At 49.0% G+C, this 19,155-nt stretch overlaps 1 protein-coding gene across 2 annotated transcripts in view; it reads right to left on the reverse strand.

The window, feature by feature from the left end:
• SNX1 (sorting nexin 1) overlaps nucleotides 1–19,155 on the reverse strand; it is a 732,138-nt gene that overhangs the window by 284,362 nt on the left and 428,621 nt on the right. For both annotated transcript variants that reach the window (XM_085643997.1, XM_085643996.1), the window contains exon 10: nucleotides 5,602–5,695. In XM_085643997.1, coding sequence (XP_085500123.1) covers nucleotides 5,602–5,695 — 94 coding nt within the window. The remainder of the gene's footprint in view (nucleotides 1–5,601; nucleotides 5,696–19,155) is intronic.

A 19,155-nucleotide genomic window follows, 5' to 3' on the forward strand; every position in this document is an offset into this window, starting at 1 on the left:
CTCTGTGCCCTGGAGACAAGCACAAGTTACATACCTGGTGCAAGTCGGTATGCGGGTACTTGGCGTGGGCAGAATTTAAATGGATTCCAGTGCATCGACAAAGAGCCGGACCGAAGCGGTTAGGCCCGAAGGCCGCCCACAAAACTGTTCAGAAATGGAGATTTCGCTGATCGAATCGAAACGTGGAGAAGTGGGAAGCGTGGTAAAAAAAATGCCGTCAATGGTTGAGTGGATTGCGCACCGAGGAGGACCAGAGAAAAGATTCCGAACCGGAGCACAGCAATACACGTACGAACCCGAAGGCAGAAAAAAAACTATCTAACAATGGAGTCAATGACAATGCACACTATCACCGAAAGGAGGAGTCACCGTATCGTGTGACTGGAAAGACTTCTTTGAAAACAAAAACAACTTGTAAACATCCAGACCCAACACTAGATGGCATGAGTATGCAATGCATGTGTTCTACAGCCCACATGCCTTGAACACTCAATTTTAAATGTAACCATCACCAACGTACAGCTATGCTGATCAAAACACAATTTTTAAAGTCAGCATCCATAAGGGACAACTATGCAGAGGCTCAAACAGAGGCTCCATAGGAAACATTAGCATCAGATTAAGGCCCACTAGGGTACAACAAAGGGGGTTGGAAGATGCATATTCGTCAATCCCTTAAAAAAGCACGACAATTTGGACACACTATTGTGATCTTCCCTCAGTGTTGTGGTGGAAGTGGCTTTGTGGGGGGGACGAAGTGAACCGGAGCTGCGTGGGGGTCCTCCCCCCAAATCCAACGATGAGTGGTATCTAATTCCGAAGGTAGTCCAGGACATCCTTGCCCAGGGGGGCAACAGGTCGCCTTTTTAGGCTCCCCTTAAAAAGCCAAGTGCCAGCAGTTCTGTGCCGTCGAGTATCTGTTGATGGAAGCCTTGGGGGACACATTTTGATTGAGATCGAACTTTCAGCTGCATTGTGCGCTCCCTCCATAATATTGATTACTCTGGTTCGGAGCAAGAGTTGCCAAGACAGGACCCAAGTTATTCCCATTGCCCCGGATTGGTTAAGGGGGTTGTGGTATGTGGACATCTTCGGAATTAGATACCACTCATCGTTGGATGTGGGGGGAGGACCACCACGCAGCTCCGGTTCACTTCGTCCCCCCAACAAAGCCACTTCCACCACAACACTGAGGGAAGATCACAATAGTGTCTGAAAGGTCTCTCCTGCACTGTAGCCACTGCCTGCGCAGGCACAACTGTAGGGCCTTCCAGTGCCAACGAGCGTGCAGGACCAGCAGAATGCACGGAGCCAGCATACTCAGTAATTTTAAGATTCTGAGAACTGACACTCTTGAGCCTTCCTGGAAAGATGGAACCTTTTCCTTGATATCTCGGATACTTTGTGGTGGGGGAAAGCCGTGGGGGAAATCAGTGGAGGAAACCCATGGAGAATGGTGGTGTCCTGTACCGACCATATGAACTGTAGTCGTCGGTAGTTCCGCAGGTTAGATTTGGGGTGGCTGATCAAAAATCTCAGGTCATACAGCAGGGATGCTGTCGGTACACCACCTCGGGCAAACCAGCTTTGATCAACCATTCGTCCAGATACAGAAATATTGGAATGGTCGATTTTCTGAGATGGGCCTCCACCACTGCCTTCACCTTTGTTCGAGAAGCCAATTTCAAGCCAAAGAGTAGAATTTCAAATTGCTAGTGTGTAGAACCAACCGCAAGTACTTCTGATGTGATTGCAGAATAGGAACGTGGAAGTGTACATCCTGCAGGTCGAGTGACACCATCCAGTCTCCAAGTTCCAATGCCAGGGATACTTGAGCTAGGATCAGCATTTTGAACTACGCCTTTTTGGTCAGTTTCCTGAAGTTCAGATCGGATGTAAAATGCTGTTCTTCTTGAACACCAGAAAGTAAAGTACGTAGCAGCCTTGGCCTGTTCTGGTCCTTTCTGTAGAAGAGCTGCCACTTCCTGTTGTAATATGGCAAAGTGGTCAGGAGGGTTGAGGATGGTGGAGGTGGGGGGGGGGGGGCCTGAAGGCAGGGAAGGGTATAGTTTGAAGGACCCACTGATTCGAAATTATACCTCCACAGGCCAGGAAAAGTTGTCCGTCCGCCCCTACCCCCGCCACCCCCCAGGTTTGAATTGGTTTAGGAAAGCAAACTAGGTCTGTTTTACTGGTGTAATGGGGTTGTAGGGTGGAGCAGGTTAGGGTGGGAGCGTGAACGAGGTTTGGTTGGGAGATACATGGCCCCTACCTCTGGCTCTACTACTATACTGTTTAACCAGTGGATTTGATTGTTTGAAACCCTCAAAAGCATTGAAATCGATGGTAGTCTCTTGACAGGGGCAGTTTTAAGCCCAAGGCTTCTTACTAGACTCAAAATCCTACAGTGCGAAATCAGCCTCATCACCGGGTAAATGCCCTTGGACGTCTGGTGAAAAAAGTTGAGGTCCTGAGCCAGGCATGTTTGCAGACAGTGATGGTGGTGCTCATGGTCCAGGCTACTGAGTTGGTTGTATCCAACACTGAATTGATGATACTCAGGGAGGCATTCTGACAGTCTTGTATAACCTCCTAAAAATACTGGCACATGTCTGCTAAATGAGGAATTATCATCTGGGCCAAATTCCATAAAGCATGATTAAAAGGTGCCAGGAAGTAGTTTGCATTAATGGACTGGAGGGCCATGCTTCCATAGATAAGGCTTTCTTTTCCCCAGGCCTCCAGTGGCCCTTATTACCGGTCAGCAAGGATTGCCAGGAAGGCTCTACCTGATTGGTCAGAGCAAGAAGCTTGCATGATCAGACTCTCTGGTGAAGGTTGGATAGAGCAAATGCGGGTCCCCTGGCGCAGGGCAATAGCGAGGGGCCACTAATCGGTTGACTGCAGCACTTCAAAATGGTTTCTCCCACACCACCATAACTGGTTCTAGTATGGATTCATTAAAAGGGAGCAATGGCTCGGCTGCTATAGCCAATAGAAATAGTACTTCCGGTAGAACGTTCATTTTGGTGTCCATGATTGTGAGTTTTAGGTCCAGAACATCTGCAGCCTTAAGGATAATTTTGTGGAGGGAGGCCACTTCTGTGTAGGTGACCAGAGATTAAATCCATGGTTTGTTCTGGGGAGGTGCCCAAACCACTAGCGTAAGATAGACCCTCGAATTCTCCCTTAAGATCAGGAGTGTCCACAACATTTCCTTGATCTAGGTGGTCAAAATTACTGCCAAATATTTCATGAAGTCCATTCCTATATTCTTCTTCTTCAATGAAGAGTTGGTTATCTCTTCAAGATATGTTCTCCAGAGTGGTGTTGGGTAGCGGCGCTGGTGGCAGTCTGACTGGCACCAGAGAAGGCGCAGAGGTGGCGCCAGTGGTAGAGGCACCATCCAATTCGTTGTGTATCGAACAACTGGGCCAAAGCAATGCAGAGCTGGCATGGAGTTTGATGGTACTGCGTCGGGCCATAGGGAGGAAAACTGGATGTCCGTATGGGACCAAAGGGTGTGCAGATACGCCAGTTGGCAGAGACATCGTTGCAAAAAGAGAATACATGGCGTTTCAGAATGTCGCAAGGTCCAGCCCTTGTGTTGGGAGCTCGGGAAAAGCTGGAGTCGGGCTGGGAAGCGCCAGCGCTATAAAATACGTTGGGCGCCAGAGACTAATCCAGAGCTGGGTCCAATCGACACACCGGAGCAGGGTCGCACTGAGGGAGAGCCACTAGAGGCAGGTTGATTAACTGGCTCTGAGGAAGAATGTCCTGTGAGAGTGGAAAAGTGACAGGTCAACTTACCTCAGAAGCTATTCTTCTTGTTTCTCTTCCACCTGGTTCCACATTGTACTGCACTGTTTGATTCTTTCGTGAGAGGAGGAATCTCAGAGAAAGAGCTCCGGAACTGTGTGGAAAGCAATAACAAATGCGAACTGGAAACGTTGTGGGCGCTGTATGTCTTTGAGGACTTCACCAGATTCCACTTCCGGCGTAAATAAAGAGCCAGTGCCCCCCTCAAGCGGTGACATGAGAGTTTTGAAGTTCCCTAAGCCAGTTTGATGCCTGGGATTGTTCTATAGGGGAGAAACGTACAGGTAGAAGTATTCATCAGAAAAACATCTTTCCAAACAAGCCAATGCGATTTGATTTTCTGAGCCACAGAGCAGTGGGGAACGCGATGGAAGTCTTAACTGCCAAGCTCACGTATGTCTTGGGGTTGCGTCAGACAAGCTGGGTCACCCCCATTATCAGGTAATATCTACAATAACCAACACTTCTAAGGCTCTTCGGACTACCACCGCAAAGAAAGCACTCTCCTCTGAAGGAGGCACCAATGTAGAATCCCAATCTGTCACAGGAGACACACTCAGGCCACTAGCATTTAAGTATAAATAAATGCCTGTTCAAGTGTTACGAGTAAATGATCGGCTTCCTCGTCATCATGTTCATTATGAAGAACATTCTGAAAACCGTGGACAGCTTTAAGTTTCCAGTGGTATTGGTGATGTGAATTCCTCTCAACTAGAGGTTATGCCTTAGTTATTTCATGATACAACATTGGCTGAGAGTAGGCCAACGTCTGTTTCAGATCTAACACAGGTATCAGGGTTGGGGTTCTGAAGTACAGGCCGGCATTAGAGCGGTCGGAACAGACATGGCCTTTGGCATAGGAGTATAGGTATGGGCCAGAGCCATCAGCAGGCCCAACAGGGCCAGTCGTCACTGGGGCTGCCCCTGTCAACGGAAGAATGACTGGGAGCCCTGGCAGATCCATGGGGCTCAAGGTGCCCCATGGAATTGTGCAGGAGAGTTGTAGCATCACCTCTTTGAAGGCCTCTACTTGCTGCTTGGGAAGACAACAGTCCAGAAAGTTAGTAAGCATTGAGGCCAGCCTTGGTATAAGCTCAGACCTGTACGAGGAAGGTGGAGTTGGATCCTTCAAGAGACAACTGTGCTATTCTTCCCCAAAGTTGGTGATACGGGTGGAAGTAGAATCTCTTTTGGACTTCTGATGCTTCGGGTGCAGGCCCCCCAGCTTGAAATTGGGCCTGCCTAGTTCATTATGCTCTTTTAGTAATGCCTGGATATCAAAGGAAAGATGTTTTTGTGGATCAGTAACAGACATCTGCTTCCTGCAGTCGCAGAATGGTTTGAAGACTGTGGCTATCAGGGGAGACACTATCCTAGCACACTGCCTGTGAAATGTTTTAGGGTAAAAAAAGATTTTTTTTAAAAGGGAGAATCCTTGATATGTGGGAAAAAGTACAGAACAAAAGGAAGTGATAAAGCACCGGAGTGGCATCATCACTTAAAGAGGTGGAGCAAAGCCACAGTAGTACGATGGCAACACCTGCAGGCATGTGGGAGCATTTGCTAGCTTGGTGCCACGGGGAATTCAAAAGGTGAGGAATGGTCAGAACTTTTAATCAATACTAATCCAGCATTTGAAAGAAAATAAGACTGGTATGAGCCTACACAAAGCTAGCAAAAACAAGGTGAGCATCAAATTTACAAAGATATGGCTGTGAATGAAAGCAGTCAAAAAGGTGCATTACGTTTTCAGCATCTATATTATTTGATCTGCTCACATACCTTTCCTATGATTGACTAGAGCTTCTACAACAGCATGCAGTTTCCTCAAGTGTTGTTCCTCACTCTCCACTTCCTGCAGCTTTTCTTCAAACCACTATAAAGGAATGAAACCACACAACTTGATGACCTGAGGTACCCATAAGAGTGAAACAAAAATCATTCTGCTTGGAAACAAAGTGGAGGCCTTAGTCTAAAACTGTTGTTTTGAAGCATATAAGAACAGAGTTGGAGCTTGGTGGATGCTGAACATCTGCACGATACTAGCTGATGCCACATAGGGTAGCAAGCGCTATATAAATGCAAACCTTTTTCCTTCCCTCTTCCATCCCTCCACTATCTTTCTCAATTCAAATAATTGACTAACATATCCACCACTCAAATTACTTTCATATTTTCACTATACTAATTCACCACTAATCCTTTTTGGCTTCCGGAGGAGTTTGCTAGTCTCCCAAAAAGTGCTTTTACGCCTCGTATAGGGTAGTAAGCACTATATAAATGCAATTACAATACAATACGTACGCTTCATTTCAAGTGAACAGAAATCAAGGCACTGTAAATAGGGTGGCGGGACATTGCTCTTTTTTTCCCCGGATGTCCTGCATCTGCCAAACTCTAAATGAGGCCCATAGTCTGTTATGAACTAAAGAACAAGTTACTTACCTTCGGTAACGATGTATCTGTTTGAAACATTAGTTAGTTAGATTCCTCACCTTAGAACATCCCAGGCGTCAGCCTGGATCCGGAAAGATTTTTGTAGCAATACCCCTTGCGCGTCGCTAGGCGTCGTCTGCGGCTCCGCGTCCATCGTTGGCGTCGTGCGCCGGAATCACATCGGAGTACTTAGACGTCAGTTCTTGTACATAGCTTTCCGCGCCAGGAACGCAGAGCCATGCAAGAGACCGACACTGGTGCCAAAAAATCTAGGGCCCTGAAAAGGATAGCCTTAACCCTAGATGTCAGTTCGCAGAACGGGGAGGATGGGTGGGTCGGTGAGGAATCTAACTAACTAATGTTTCTTACAGATACATCGTTACCGAAGGTAAGTAACTTGTTCATCTGAAAGAAACACGTTAGTTAAATTCCTCACATTAGAATAGAGTCCCCAGCAATACCAACCCCGGTGGTGGGTCTGCGAACCAAGATCACACCAGAAAGTCCTGGAGAACAGAACGGCCAAAGTAGCCATCTCTCTGGACTTGGCTGTCCAGGCAATAGTGCTTGGCAAACGTGTGCAGTGAAGCCCACGTCGCCGCCTGACAGATGTCCTGCAAGGGAACTCCCCGGCCCAGGGCAGTAGTCGCCGCTGTGGCCCGGGTGGAATGGGCCCTCAACCCAACAGGAGGGTCCTTTTCGCCAAGGAGTAACAAAGTTTAATACACAACACGACCCACCGAGAGATGGTCTGTTTGTGTACCGCTTTCCCTTTCTTAGCTCCTACGTATCCAACAAAAAGTTGGTCGTCCACCCGGAACTGTTTGGTGCGGTCCAAATAAAAGGACAGCGCCCGTTTTGGATCCAGACGGTGGAGCCTCTCTTCCTCTTTTGAAGGATGCAGAGGCGGAAAGAAGGTGGGCAACGTGACAGATTGCCCGATGTGAAAGGGGGTCACCACTTTTGGTAGAAAAGAAGGACGAGTCCGGAGGACAACCTTGTCCGGATGAACAGAAAGAAACGGAGGCTTAGATGACAGAGCCTGGAGCTCACTCACCCGTCTAGCCGAGGTGATAGCTACCAGGAAAGCAGTTTTCAGGGTCAGAAGACGAATGGGACAATTGTGAAGAGGCTCAAAAGGAGCGCACATCAGAAAGGTCAGAACAAGATTCAAGTCCCACTGAGGCATTACGAAGGGGACAGGAGGGAACATGTGAGTAATGCCTTTGAGAAAACGGGAAACAACAGGGGACTTGAAAAGAGAAGGCTGATCAGGAAGCCGTAAGAAGGCAGGGATTGCAGCAAGATTACCTCTCAAGGTGCCCAAAGCAGAGCCCTGCTGGGCCAAAGAGAGAAGAAAGAGGAGAACCTCAGAAAGAGTGGCGGAAAGGGGATCCACAGCCTTTGCTGTGCACCATGCCACAAATTTGTTCCACCGGCAGGCGTATAACGTCTTTGTGGAGGGACGCCTGGCTGCCAGAATGACATCACAGACTTCAGGAGGCAAGTCAAATGGCATCAACTGCCGTCGCTCAATCTCCACGCATGGAGGTGGAGGCTGGACAGGTTCGGGTGGAGGACCGTCCCCTGCTGCTGCGACAGAAGGTCCTCCTGAAGAGGCAGTCGTATTGGGGGATCGATTGACATACTGAGTAGCTCGGGATACCAGAACCTTCATGCCCAATCCGGAGCCACTAAGATAACTTGGGCCCGGTCGCGCCAGATCTTCTTCAGCACTCTGGGCAAAAGTGGTATAGGCGGAAAGGCGTACAACAGACCGCAACTCCACTCGCGACGAAAAGCATCTCCGAGCGAGTGCTGCCTTGGAAATTCCAACGCGCAAAGCTGCTGACATTGCGCGTTCTCTTCGGTGGCGAATAGATCTAACCAAGGCTCTCCCCACTGCCGAAAGAGTCCTTGCACCACGTCCGAGTTCAGACGCCATTCGTGATCCATCATGCACAAGCGGCTGAGCTCGTCTGCTCTCGCGTTCAGAGAGCCCGCCAGATGTTGAACCACCAGGGTGATGCCCTGGTGTTAAGGCATGTCCAGAGGCGCAGAGCCTCCTGACAAAGGGTCCACGACCCCATCCTGCCCTGTTTGTTGCAATACCACATGGCGGTGGTGTTGTCCGTGAACACTGCACGACACTTCCCCGGACAGAGGGAAGGAAGGCTTTCAGTGCAAGCCGGATCGCTCTCAGCTCCAAAAGGTTGATATGGAGTTGAGCTTCCGCCGGAGACCAGAGGCCTCTGATCTCCGCCTCTCCCATATGGCCCCCCCATCCCAGGAGGGACGCGTCCGTCACTACTACGTGCTCCGGTTGGGGTAGGGAGAGGCATCTGCCGCTGACCCAATCGCAGTCCGTGAGCCACCACTGCAACTGTTTCGCAGTGCCCTCCGAGATCAAGACATGGTCGGACAGGTTGCCTCGATGCTGGGCCCACTGAAACTTCAGGTCCCACTGCAGAGCCCGCATTTGCCACCTGGCGTAATGCACCAACAGGATGCAGGAGGCCATCAGCCCCAGAAGCCGCAGCACCAACCTGACCGAAACCCAGGATAGAGGCCGAAAGATGGGAATCAGAGCCTGAATATCCCGGACCCGCTGTTCCGGAGGATAAGCCCGGAACTGCGCCGAATCGAGAACCACTCCGATGAAGAGGAGCTTCTGGGAGGGTCTCAGGTGTGACTTTGGCATGTTGATGGAGAACCCCAGCAAATGCAGGAGGTCGGCCGTAGTCTGGAGGTGGGAGACGACTTGCTGGGGCGAGCCCGCCTTCAACAGCCAGTTGTCGAGATAGGGGAAGACTGGAACCCCCGATCTGCGCAGATGAGCTGCGACCACCGCCATCACTTTCGTGAACACCCGAGGGGCACTGGTGAGGCCGAAAGGGAGCACGGTGAACTGAAAGTGCTCCTGACCCACCGTGAACCGCAGGTAACGCCGGTGGGCCGGCCGGACAGGGATGTGAAAATAGGCTTCCTGCAAGTCCAACGCTACCATCCAGTCTCCAGGGTCGAGGGCAGCCAGAACCTGAGCTAAAGTTAGCATCTTGAACCGTTCCTTCCGGAGGAAGGTGTTGACGCTACTGAGGTCCAAGATAGGGCGTAGGCCCCCTTTGCCCTTCTTGGGAACCAGAAAGTAGTGGGAATAGCAACCACAGCCTAATTCTGGACCAGGAACGCGCTCGACGGCCTCTTTGGCCAAGAGGGCCGTAACTTCCTCCCGCAGAAGATTCAAGTGATCCTCCGATATACGGTGGCACTGCGGTGGCATGGCTGGAGGGGTCGTCTCGAAGGGGAGGGAGTAGCCCCTTCGGACGATTCGCAGCACCCACCTGTCCGAAGTGATGGAGCGCCAGTGGAGCAGGTGATGGCGAACTCTGCCGCCCACTGGCGTGGAATGGGTCTGAAAGCTCGGACTAGGAGATCTTTGGGGTGGATGTGGACTGACCGCGTTGTCCTCTAGTACCGCCACGGCGGAACCTACGTCCGCGTGCAGGTTGGTTCTGCGGCCGGTAGCTAGGTGGACGTGAGGAGGCGCCCTTTCCTTGGCCTCGAAAGGGGCGAAAGGCGGAAGTGTGCGGCCGTGGGGCCGAGAGACCCAAGGACGTGGCCGTAGCCTGGGAGTCCTTAAAAAGAGCCAGCGCACTATCCGCCTTCTCACCAAAAAGGCGAGCGCCATCAAAGGGCATATCCATGAGGGAACTCTGGACATCCCCCGAAAAAGACGTGGACCTCAGCCAGGCGTGGCGCCGGAGCGCCACCGTGGTGGAAATCGCCCTACCCAGCGAGTCTGTGGTGTCAAGTCCACACCGTATGGCATGTCGCGCTGCATCTCGCCCATCAGCAAGTGCCTGGGAGAGACGTGTCCGGGCCTCCTCTGGACACAGGGGCAGCACGTCCTCCACCGCATCCCACAGAGAGTGGGAGAAACGGTCCAAGAGGCAAGCGGTGTTCAAAGACCGCAGGCCCAAACTCAGGGAAGAGAACAGTTTCTTTCCGAACTGTTCCAGCCTCTTGGATTCCCGATCCGGAGGAGCGGACGGGAAGGAGGATTGGGAAGTGGAGGCCTGGATAACCAGGCTCTCGGGGTGGGGTGTTGGGACAGGAAACTGGGGTCGCCCAGAGCAGGGCGGTGGCGCCGGGCCACGTTCCGATCCACAGGAGGAACTGTGGAGGGCTTGGACCAAGTGCCCTGCAGAACGTCGATGAGGGCCTCATTGAACTGCAGCAGAGGCTCTGTGGAGCTTGGTGACGGTTGAAGCACCTCTGTGAGGATATTAGTCCTCACGGCCACAGCAGGCAACTCGAGCCCCAGGGCTTCGGCCGCCTTGCGCAGCACCACTGAAAAAGCTGCACCTTCTTCCGAAGCCACAGTTGGAGAGATGAAACCAGCGTCCGGTGAAGTGTCCAGACCACTGGCATCCCCCAGTTCGTCTGCCCAGTCCTGTGAAAGTTGGCCCTGGAGGGCCATAGGGTCCTCAGACCCCTCCCAGTCGCCCCCTTCATCCGATTCCTGAAAAACAGGAGGAATGATCGGAGCCGGATGGTAGATGAAACGCTCATCCATCGGCGTTGGGTGCGGAGCCGGGCGGCGCCGCGCCGGCATCAGGTCCGGACAGGGGCTAAACCGGGGAACGGAGTCGTCCGGAGACAGCGCCGGAGGTGGAACCGGTATCGGCGCCGGCGGAGGATCCAGGCCTGGATCCCTCCGGGACCTGCGGCGTTGGGACCGAAGTCGGCGCCGGGGCCGGAGCCACCGGCACGCGAGGTCGCCCAGTCGAGCCCGCGTGGCCCAAAGGCGCGCCGGCAGGTGTCGACGGCAGAGCCAGGCCCCTCATGGCCGAAAGGAAGGCACTGACCTCCGCCGGAGTCGCGTCAGTCCCAGGGACCGGCGGGTATGGAGACGGACACGGCTCCTGCGGCTCCGATGGAGCCGCGGGGGTGGGAACACCCTGACCCTCGGCAGAGTCTTGCGACCGGCGAGGGGAGTCCGAAGAGCGGTGTCGCCTCTTGGACTTCTTTGATCGCTTCGACTTACCCGAAGACTTCGAGCCCGACGAGCGATGATGGTGACTGCGGCTCCGCGATCGGTCCTTGGACCTCCTCCTGGACCGGGACCGTGAGCGGCGCGGAGCCGAGTGCCGAAGCTCGAGAAGCTCCTGCCTAGCCTTCGAGATCAAGGCCTGACAATCGGGGCACGACTCCGCGTTGTGGTCGGCCCCCAGGCAGTAAAGGCACCGGCGATGGTGGTCCGTCACTGACATCAGTCGATGACAGGAGTCACAGGCTTTAAAACCAGGCATCCTACAGGCACCAGAGTCGAGTCGACAAAAGACCAAAAAGAGTCAAAACGTTTAGTCAAAAATTGACTAAGGGGTAAGCTCTTCCCGGATCGGCGCTGTCTGGCGCGGAAAAAACTACCGTCAGCACGCGAGGGCGGCATCTAAGTACTCCAACGACGTCATTCCAGCGCACGACGCCAACGAAGGACTCGGAGCCACAGACGACGCCTAGCGACACGCAAGGGGTATTGCTACAAAAATCTTTCCGGATCCAACCTGACGCCTGGGGATATTCTAAGGTGAGGAATCTAACTAACGTGTTTCTTTCAGATATGTAACTTAAACCGGTCATCTATTGGATCAGCAATTATAAAAAACATTTACAAATAAACACAGATGGTTTTATCTCTGGAAAGACTGTAACCCCAGCACCTGTGACTTTGACCAAATCCTCACAATACCCTATGTTTCAATAATATTCAGTCTTTTCTAGCCATAGTGTGGGTACAGACAAACCTTCATAAATTGTTAGGTTACCTCATGACATCAGCATTATTAACAATCAGAGTATGTACTGCACGGTACTTGTGAGGTGGAAACTTCGCACCTATAAGGAAACTGAGCAATTGAGTTAAATACCATGAAAATAACTTTTCAAACCTTATTTTACAACATGGAAAACTGGACATAATTCTCATTTTTGTGTACTTTTATACTGTTATTTACCATCTGCTTTCTGTAGTTGATATATGGGAAAGGGGGCCTGTGTGAGGCAGGGGTTTGAGTTGGGGAGCGTCTCTCAGAACAAGTAAGGCTGCCAGATGGAAAGCAAAGTAATCCATGCAGTCCCTGAGCCACAGAAGGCGGGGGAGGTGCAGGACCAGCCTACACTTGAACCTGCAGACATGCCCATACATAAGCAATTTTACCAGCGGGATTTTCTGGCCAGTAAAATGGGCTGTTTGCGGAGCACTTTGCCAGATGTCATCAGCCAGAGCAGCATGGGGATATCAACTCTGGCCAACACATAATCTGGGCCTAATCACTGAATACTGCCAGATTGGGACTAATGGGTTCCTCTGGAATTATAAGTAGGTCGGGGGGGGGGTGTAATGTGTAACAGACATAAATGAAGAAAACCAGTATTCCTTTCCAGAGGAGGATACATTTTCTAATCGATCTTATGGATATAGTAGCAAGTTGCGCTAAATGACGAAGGCAAGAAACCTGAAGCACATACAGCAACACTACTTTCCCCATCAGGTCAGAATCTCACGAAGTCAAAAAAGCAATCCTTAATGTTTTGTAAAAGTGTGTACTGTATAACAGGTAGATCCTTACTCATCTCCCTTTAGAGTGGAAAAACTTGCAGAATGTGCTCTTTGCACAATTGTCAGCTGTGTATCAACTACATAATTCAAGTAACAGAAGTGAATGCATGCTCTTCAGTATGTGCGTACCTATCAAAATGGTAGCTGGTGCAGTGGCACTGACGTCCAGGGGTGAGAAGGGCCCACTGCACACCAGAAACATCAGTTTTTTGTAACCAAATCAAGGATTGGTGGGGATCCATTTTTCATGCTTGCATTAGGGTCCATGTCACTGATCTTCAAGCATACCCAAAGAAACCGACTTAGGGTCCGATTAATAGTTTGGGAGACAGGTTACTCATTGACAAACATGATGGATATCCCATCCGCTTTATTAAAAGTCTACTATGTCATATGACACTTGCAAACAGCCTGACAGGTTACCTGACATGATTGTGACAGTTTACCCGTCCTCGAAACACTAAATTAGCCCAAATTATCAACATGCCCTTTCTGCCTTCACTTTGTATCCATGTTGGCTTCCTATGAAAAGCACTGGCAAATAACTTATCTAGGTTTTTATTATTTTTTTATTATTGGCATTTCGAGTGTAGAGCACAAAAAAAACCATACAAACATCATGAACATCTCTTTTAAATTACAAGAATAATTCAAAGCCTGCTCGTAGGTATGCATTTAGGTTTATGAGGCGGATCTCAACTTATCTAGTTAATGTGAATTTTTGAAAAACCTTTGCTAGCAAAGATGGATGTATGCTAGCAAAGATGGATGTATGCTAGCAAAAGGTTCTTTGTTCCAGTTAGTGTCAACACCATTCACTTGAATAAAAATCTTTCATGGTGCTGCTCATCTTGTAGACGAGGATACATCTGTTGTCATGATCACGTGGAGTGAAAATCTACTTTACTTTTTAGAGATTTTACTATTTGGTCTGGCAGCACTATTAAATCATACCAACTTAGCTGCAACCACGTACATAAGATCTGTGAACTTCTGCAATGCACACATTAACAGCCTTACCTTACTATGGATCCAATTGTATGTTCGAGAACATTATACCCAGAAGCACTTTGACCATATGTTATATGTATTAACAGTTGGAACTGTTGACTAACACTGCTCAAGAAAGCTATCCTTTCTATCACCTAGTCTACTGTGTTTACTATAGCTATTGTTAGTTTCCAAAATTAGTTTTTTGCACATCGATATCCCTCTACCTCCAGGCATAGAATCCGTTTATTTGGAGGACAGCTGGTAATAAATCAGACCGTTTCACATAGCTCTGGGTGTCAACAGCACAAATGTCAAGGTGCTTTTCACCGAATAAAGTGAATCAGAATGAAAGATCAGTGGTCCGTGAAGATCAACTAATCATCTCCTAAATAATTTCTTCGAATGTAATTACATGGACTACAACTTAGTACAATTTAGAAGAATCATATCAATGTATTCTGGGCATGTTATGCTTTATTTCCCTTATAAGCACTTCTGATCTTTTAAATAACATCACAAATTAGGCCTGTGTGAAATTTTTGTCATGCCAATGTAACCTTGTGTAATTTCTGGCATTTTGTGAAGTGGCTGTCATACCTAATATTCTGAAAGTATGCCATGTTCAAGTCTTTTCTAGTAAAAATTGTACTGCCGAAATACTGCAAATAAACAGAAAGCAACTGTTTTTCCCAGCACTTGTGTTTCTTGCACTATTTTATAAGCACAAAATGCACCCTTGGGTCCACAAAGGACTTGAGGCCGCAGTTTGTACTAAAATATAGCAAATACCAGATTTGCATTTCACCATAATTTGGGCAATGTTTCTGAAATTTCACGCAATTACACAAAAGGATATTACGCAAATAGTTCACATCCCTCAGAAAGCCCTAAAGTGTCCATTATAAGGGTATTCCAAGAAAGTTCGGTGTTCAAAGACCATAGACGGGCACAACGCCAGAATTAAAGTGCCTTTAAAAGGACATAGAACTCCAGTGTGACTTGCAATATTTTTACCTACACTTCGGGTTTCCTTTTCCTTATGGACAGGGTTTTGAGGGGTAAATTGAATACGGACACAAAAGAACTTGCAAAGTAGTACCATGTAAACACAGCTCTTAATTTTCCCAGGTCCATGGCTGAGTAACTAATAGAGTCCAGGGTTTAGTCTTGCATTGTACAATGAAAAATATTGAGTTTTTTTTTTTTTATATACCGCTAAATACTGTACTTCGGCCATTTCTAAAAAGCTATTAAAAAAACAAAGTTACTATCACCCAATTTACAACACTCATTTTGCCTGTCCCAGAAAGATGGTTAGCGGAGTCTGCCTCGGCAGAAATCATACTCATGACCTTCAGAAGAATGCACATGTAAGAGCCATCCTACCGACCTATGGTACTTGCAGTCTGACTTGTACAACAGCATTTATGAGATAAGAAGTCTCAGTTGGGAAAGACAAAAACTGGACTAGATAAGCTACTTACCACTGGACTTGAGAAGTCTGTGCTGGCAGTATTCTTGCTCGGTCACAGTATGCATCCAGGCCATCCTACACTGCTTAAGTTTATGAGGCGTGACTGTTAGAACCGGTTGAGCCGATGGTAAGGAAAAACAAGCTGCACCAAATGACAGAGGGCAACAGAGCAATTTCTTTAAAACAGAAAGCATGGTTTCATAAGAGACCAGCTCCCGCTGCTTTTGCTCACAATCCACTCCTATAGCTGGTTAAGGAGGAGATCAGGAATCGTTACAGGTGTTTTCCTAAGGCCTGACACAGCTGCTCTCAGACACCAATTATCACTGGTAATGCCGGGACAGGTCTAACATCAGTGAAAGACTTCAAGCAGGACTCTCATGCATAGTGGTGCACACACTCTTGCACCCCCAATAAGATGTCACTACTAGTCACTTCTAGTAATTTATTACAGGCAGGGAACTAGAGATACATTTTTCTTTTCACTTGTAATAACGGACAAACAGCCACATTTTTATGGAAATATTACATTAATTAGCCATTACTTTTACACAATATGAACTTACCACCATAAAACATACATGTGAGAAAGTGCCATCTTTCTTGCATGGTATGCCCCCACTTTTTGCGGAATTGACTTTGACTGAGTGTGCCCTGGACTCCCTGCCAATCAGGTTCCCAGGGCCTATGTTCCTTCCCTAAAACCTAAAATCCAAATTGGCAAACCCTGGCCACATGTCAGCCCCTGGTAAATGGTACCCTAGGTACCCAAGTCCTTGTGACCAGGGAAGGCCTCTAAGGGCTGAAGCACTTCTTGTGCCACCCTTAGAGGCCCTGTACCCTAACACAAACACACTGCCCTTGCAGGCTGAGTGTATGGGTACAGGACAAAACAGAGAGTCTACATGGCACACATCCCTGTGTGCCATGCCCACAACATACACTGCCCTGGCATACATCAGCCACCCCCCTAGCTGGGTGCCCTATGCCAGTGGTGTGGGAACAGGTGCATGAGCCCTGTGCCCCTACAGTACCCTGGTCCATTGCTGGGCACTATAAGTGCAGTGCTGCCATTTAAGAGTATATGGTGCTGGGAGCTCGTCAAACACGAACTCCACAGCACCATGATGGCTCCACTGAAGACTGAGAAGTTTGGTATCAAACTTCTCAGCACATTAAACCCGCACTGATGCCAGTGCAGGATTTAATGTACAATGCACAACAGAGGGCATCTTTGAGATGCCCCCTGAACCTAACCTACAATCCACATCTGGTCTGAGGGGGCTGCCTAGGCTGCCACACAGCAGACATGTTGCTGGGCCTGCAACAATGCACATCCTGGGCGAGGTGCTAGGTCTCCTCCCCCAGGATAGGCAGGGGAAGCTTCAAAGGCATGCCACCTTTGTGAGCTTCTCCAGGCCACTTGCTGTACTCAGCAACTGGCCCCTACCAGTTCTAAACCCCCACTCTGGCGGGGAGACTGGCCGGAAACCCCAAGGAAGGACAGGGGGTGTGCCAGCCTCTGCCAACCCTGCTCTTCAGGTGGGGGAGGCATGGAAACACATCCCCGGGCTCTCGCCATCTTGAAGATGGGGAGCCCTGCCCAATTAGGACTAAGCAACAGCCCCCCTCCCACAGCAGAGCGGCAGGATAGGGGGTGTACCCACCCCAGGACAGGGACCCAGTGGTCCCTGCCGTTTACCGACCTGTAACGCCCCTACATTTAGTATTTAGGGGCACCCTGAACCTTCCTTCCTCAGATTCCAGATTCTAAAACAGCAAAGAAGATCAAGAAGAAAGAAGACCTGCTGTGCAGCTGCTAAGAAGAGGAAGACACCAACTGCTTTGGCCCCAGCCCTACCGGCCTGTCGACCCTCAAACCTGCTCCTGCTAAATCCTGACACCTCCTGTGGCCAGCAACCACACAAACCCCGGAGGACCTGGCTACCTTGTGACTGAGCACCTGGGACTCCCACGAGCAGTGGCTCTACTCAAAGCAAGTATCTAACCCCTGGCATCAGCCAGGAACCGCGAACCCTGCACACTCTGCACCCGCCAAGCCTGACCTGTGCTGGAGTGGACAAAGACCCGAGGACGTCTCCCCGGTGACTGTGACCCCGAATCCCGCACCCAAGGACCCACTTCGACGCTCCTGACGATGCCTGCAGCCTCAGAACCAGGGACCCCACAACCGCGATCAACAGAGGGTAAGATTTCCCAACTCCTGGGTACCTACCTATCCTCCAACTACCCAACTTACCTCTCGAAGTTGTGGTAACACCTGAAGAATCTTCGTCCCCGAGCTTGTAGCCTTTGTTCGTCCTTGAGCTTTTCCATTGCAATCCATTCAGTGCCCGAAGGCTCAAAAGCACCCTGCATCCAGCCGCCCAAGTGGCCCTGGCAGTGCAACTTCTACTCCTACCTACTTTCCCATTTACCCTGAGCAAGTGACCAGGAGCCCAGCTCCCACAGCCGCGTGGCCTGCTACTCACCAACCAAGGGCCCCCTGCCTCCCATAGGATAACATTGGGCCTAACTCACTCTGCACCCGGCTGCCCCTGTGCCGCTGAGGATGTAACAACTGTACTTACCTGACCCTGGGAGACCCCCGAGTCTAAGCCCAGAACCGTAACTCTGCCAGTCGAGTACTTACCCAAAAGCCGATAACTCACTTTTCTTCCATAGGGTAACATTGACTGGCTTCTCTTGAAATTTCTTCTAAGTGTGGAGTTTCTAAACTTTAAAATACTCACCTAAAATCAACCGAGTAACGAAAACGGAAACACTCACCTGCTATTAGGAGAGATCCCAGTGCTGGATCTTGGTGCCCAGCACTGACCCTGAAAAGTACTTACGACCGTACTTACCACTAACTAAATTTTCTCCCATAGGAAACCATTGACTGTTTTTCTGTGAAAGTGTCGATTTTTGCAAACTACAAATATTCTTTAAAAATCGTACTAACTGTGAAAACTTAGTTACTTACCTGTTTTAGATAGATGTCCCAGTACTGAGCCTAGGAGCCCAGCACTGGATTACAAAAGTAACGAGAACATACTTTACCCGTAACTTGAATTTTCTTCCGTAGGAAACCATTGACTGTTTTTCTGTGAAATTTGTTCCAAGTGTCGATTTTGCAAACTTATAAATATTTGTTAAAAATCGCCTGTATAACTTAAACGCAGTTTCTCAACTGCTTACAGGTGGTACACACGTACTGGATTCAGGATCCAACACTGACCTAGAAAAAGTAACCATAACCCTACTTACCTGTTAAGTGAATTTCCTCCCATAGGATAACATTGGTAATTTGATTAGGAATAGTTTCGAAGTGTCAACTTTTAAAATAGCAAAATATTGCTTAAAAATCACAACAGTAACTAAAACGTATTTACTCAATTGTTTCCAAGAACTGTCCCAGGCCTGAATCTAGGATCCAGTCCTGGAGTTAGAAAAGTAATCCTTGAAGTAATCAATTGCATAGAACTTAAAATTCCCATTGAGCTCAATGTAGAATTGTGTTGCCTATTGCAACAAACTAACTATTGCATTTCAAGTCAATTGCCTTTTGCAAAGTATTTAACTAAAGCATCTCATCCTGAGAAAGTATATTTTGATACCTATTGTTGGCTCTAAAATAAAACAACCATATATTTTTATATATAAACCATTGGCCTAGAGTTCAGTTCTTGAGTGTGTGAGACCATTTGCTGACTGAGTGTGTACAACAAATGCTTTACACTGTCCTCTGATACTGCCTTACTGCTCGACCAAGCTACCACTTTAGAGAGTAAGGTTATATCTAACTTTA

The sequence above is a fragment of the Triturus cristatus genome, chromosome 3_1, assembly GCF_964204655.1.
Source record: "Triturus cristatus chromosome 3_1, aTriCri1.1, whole genome shotgun sequence".
Classification (NCBI taxonomy): Eukaryota; Metazoa; Chordata; class Amphibia; order Caudata; family Salamandridae; genus Triturus; species Triturus cristatus.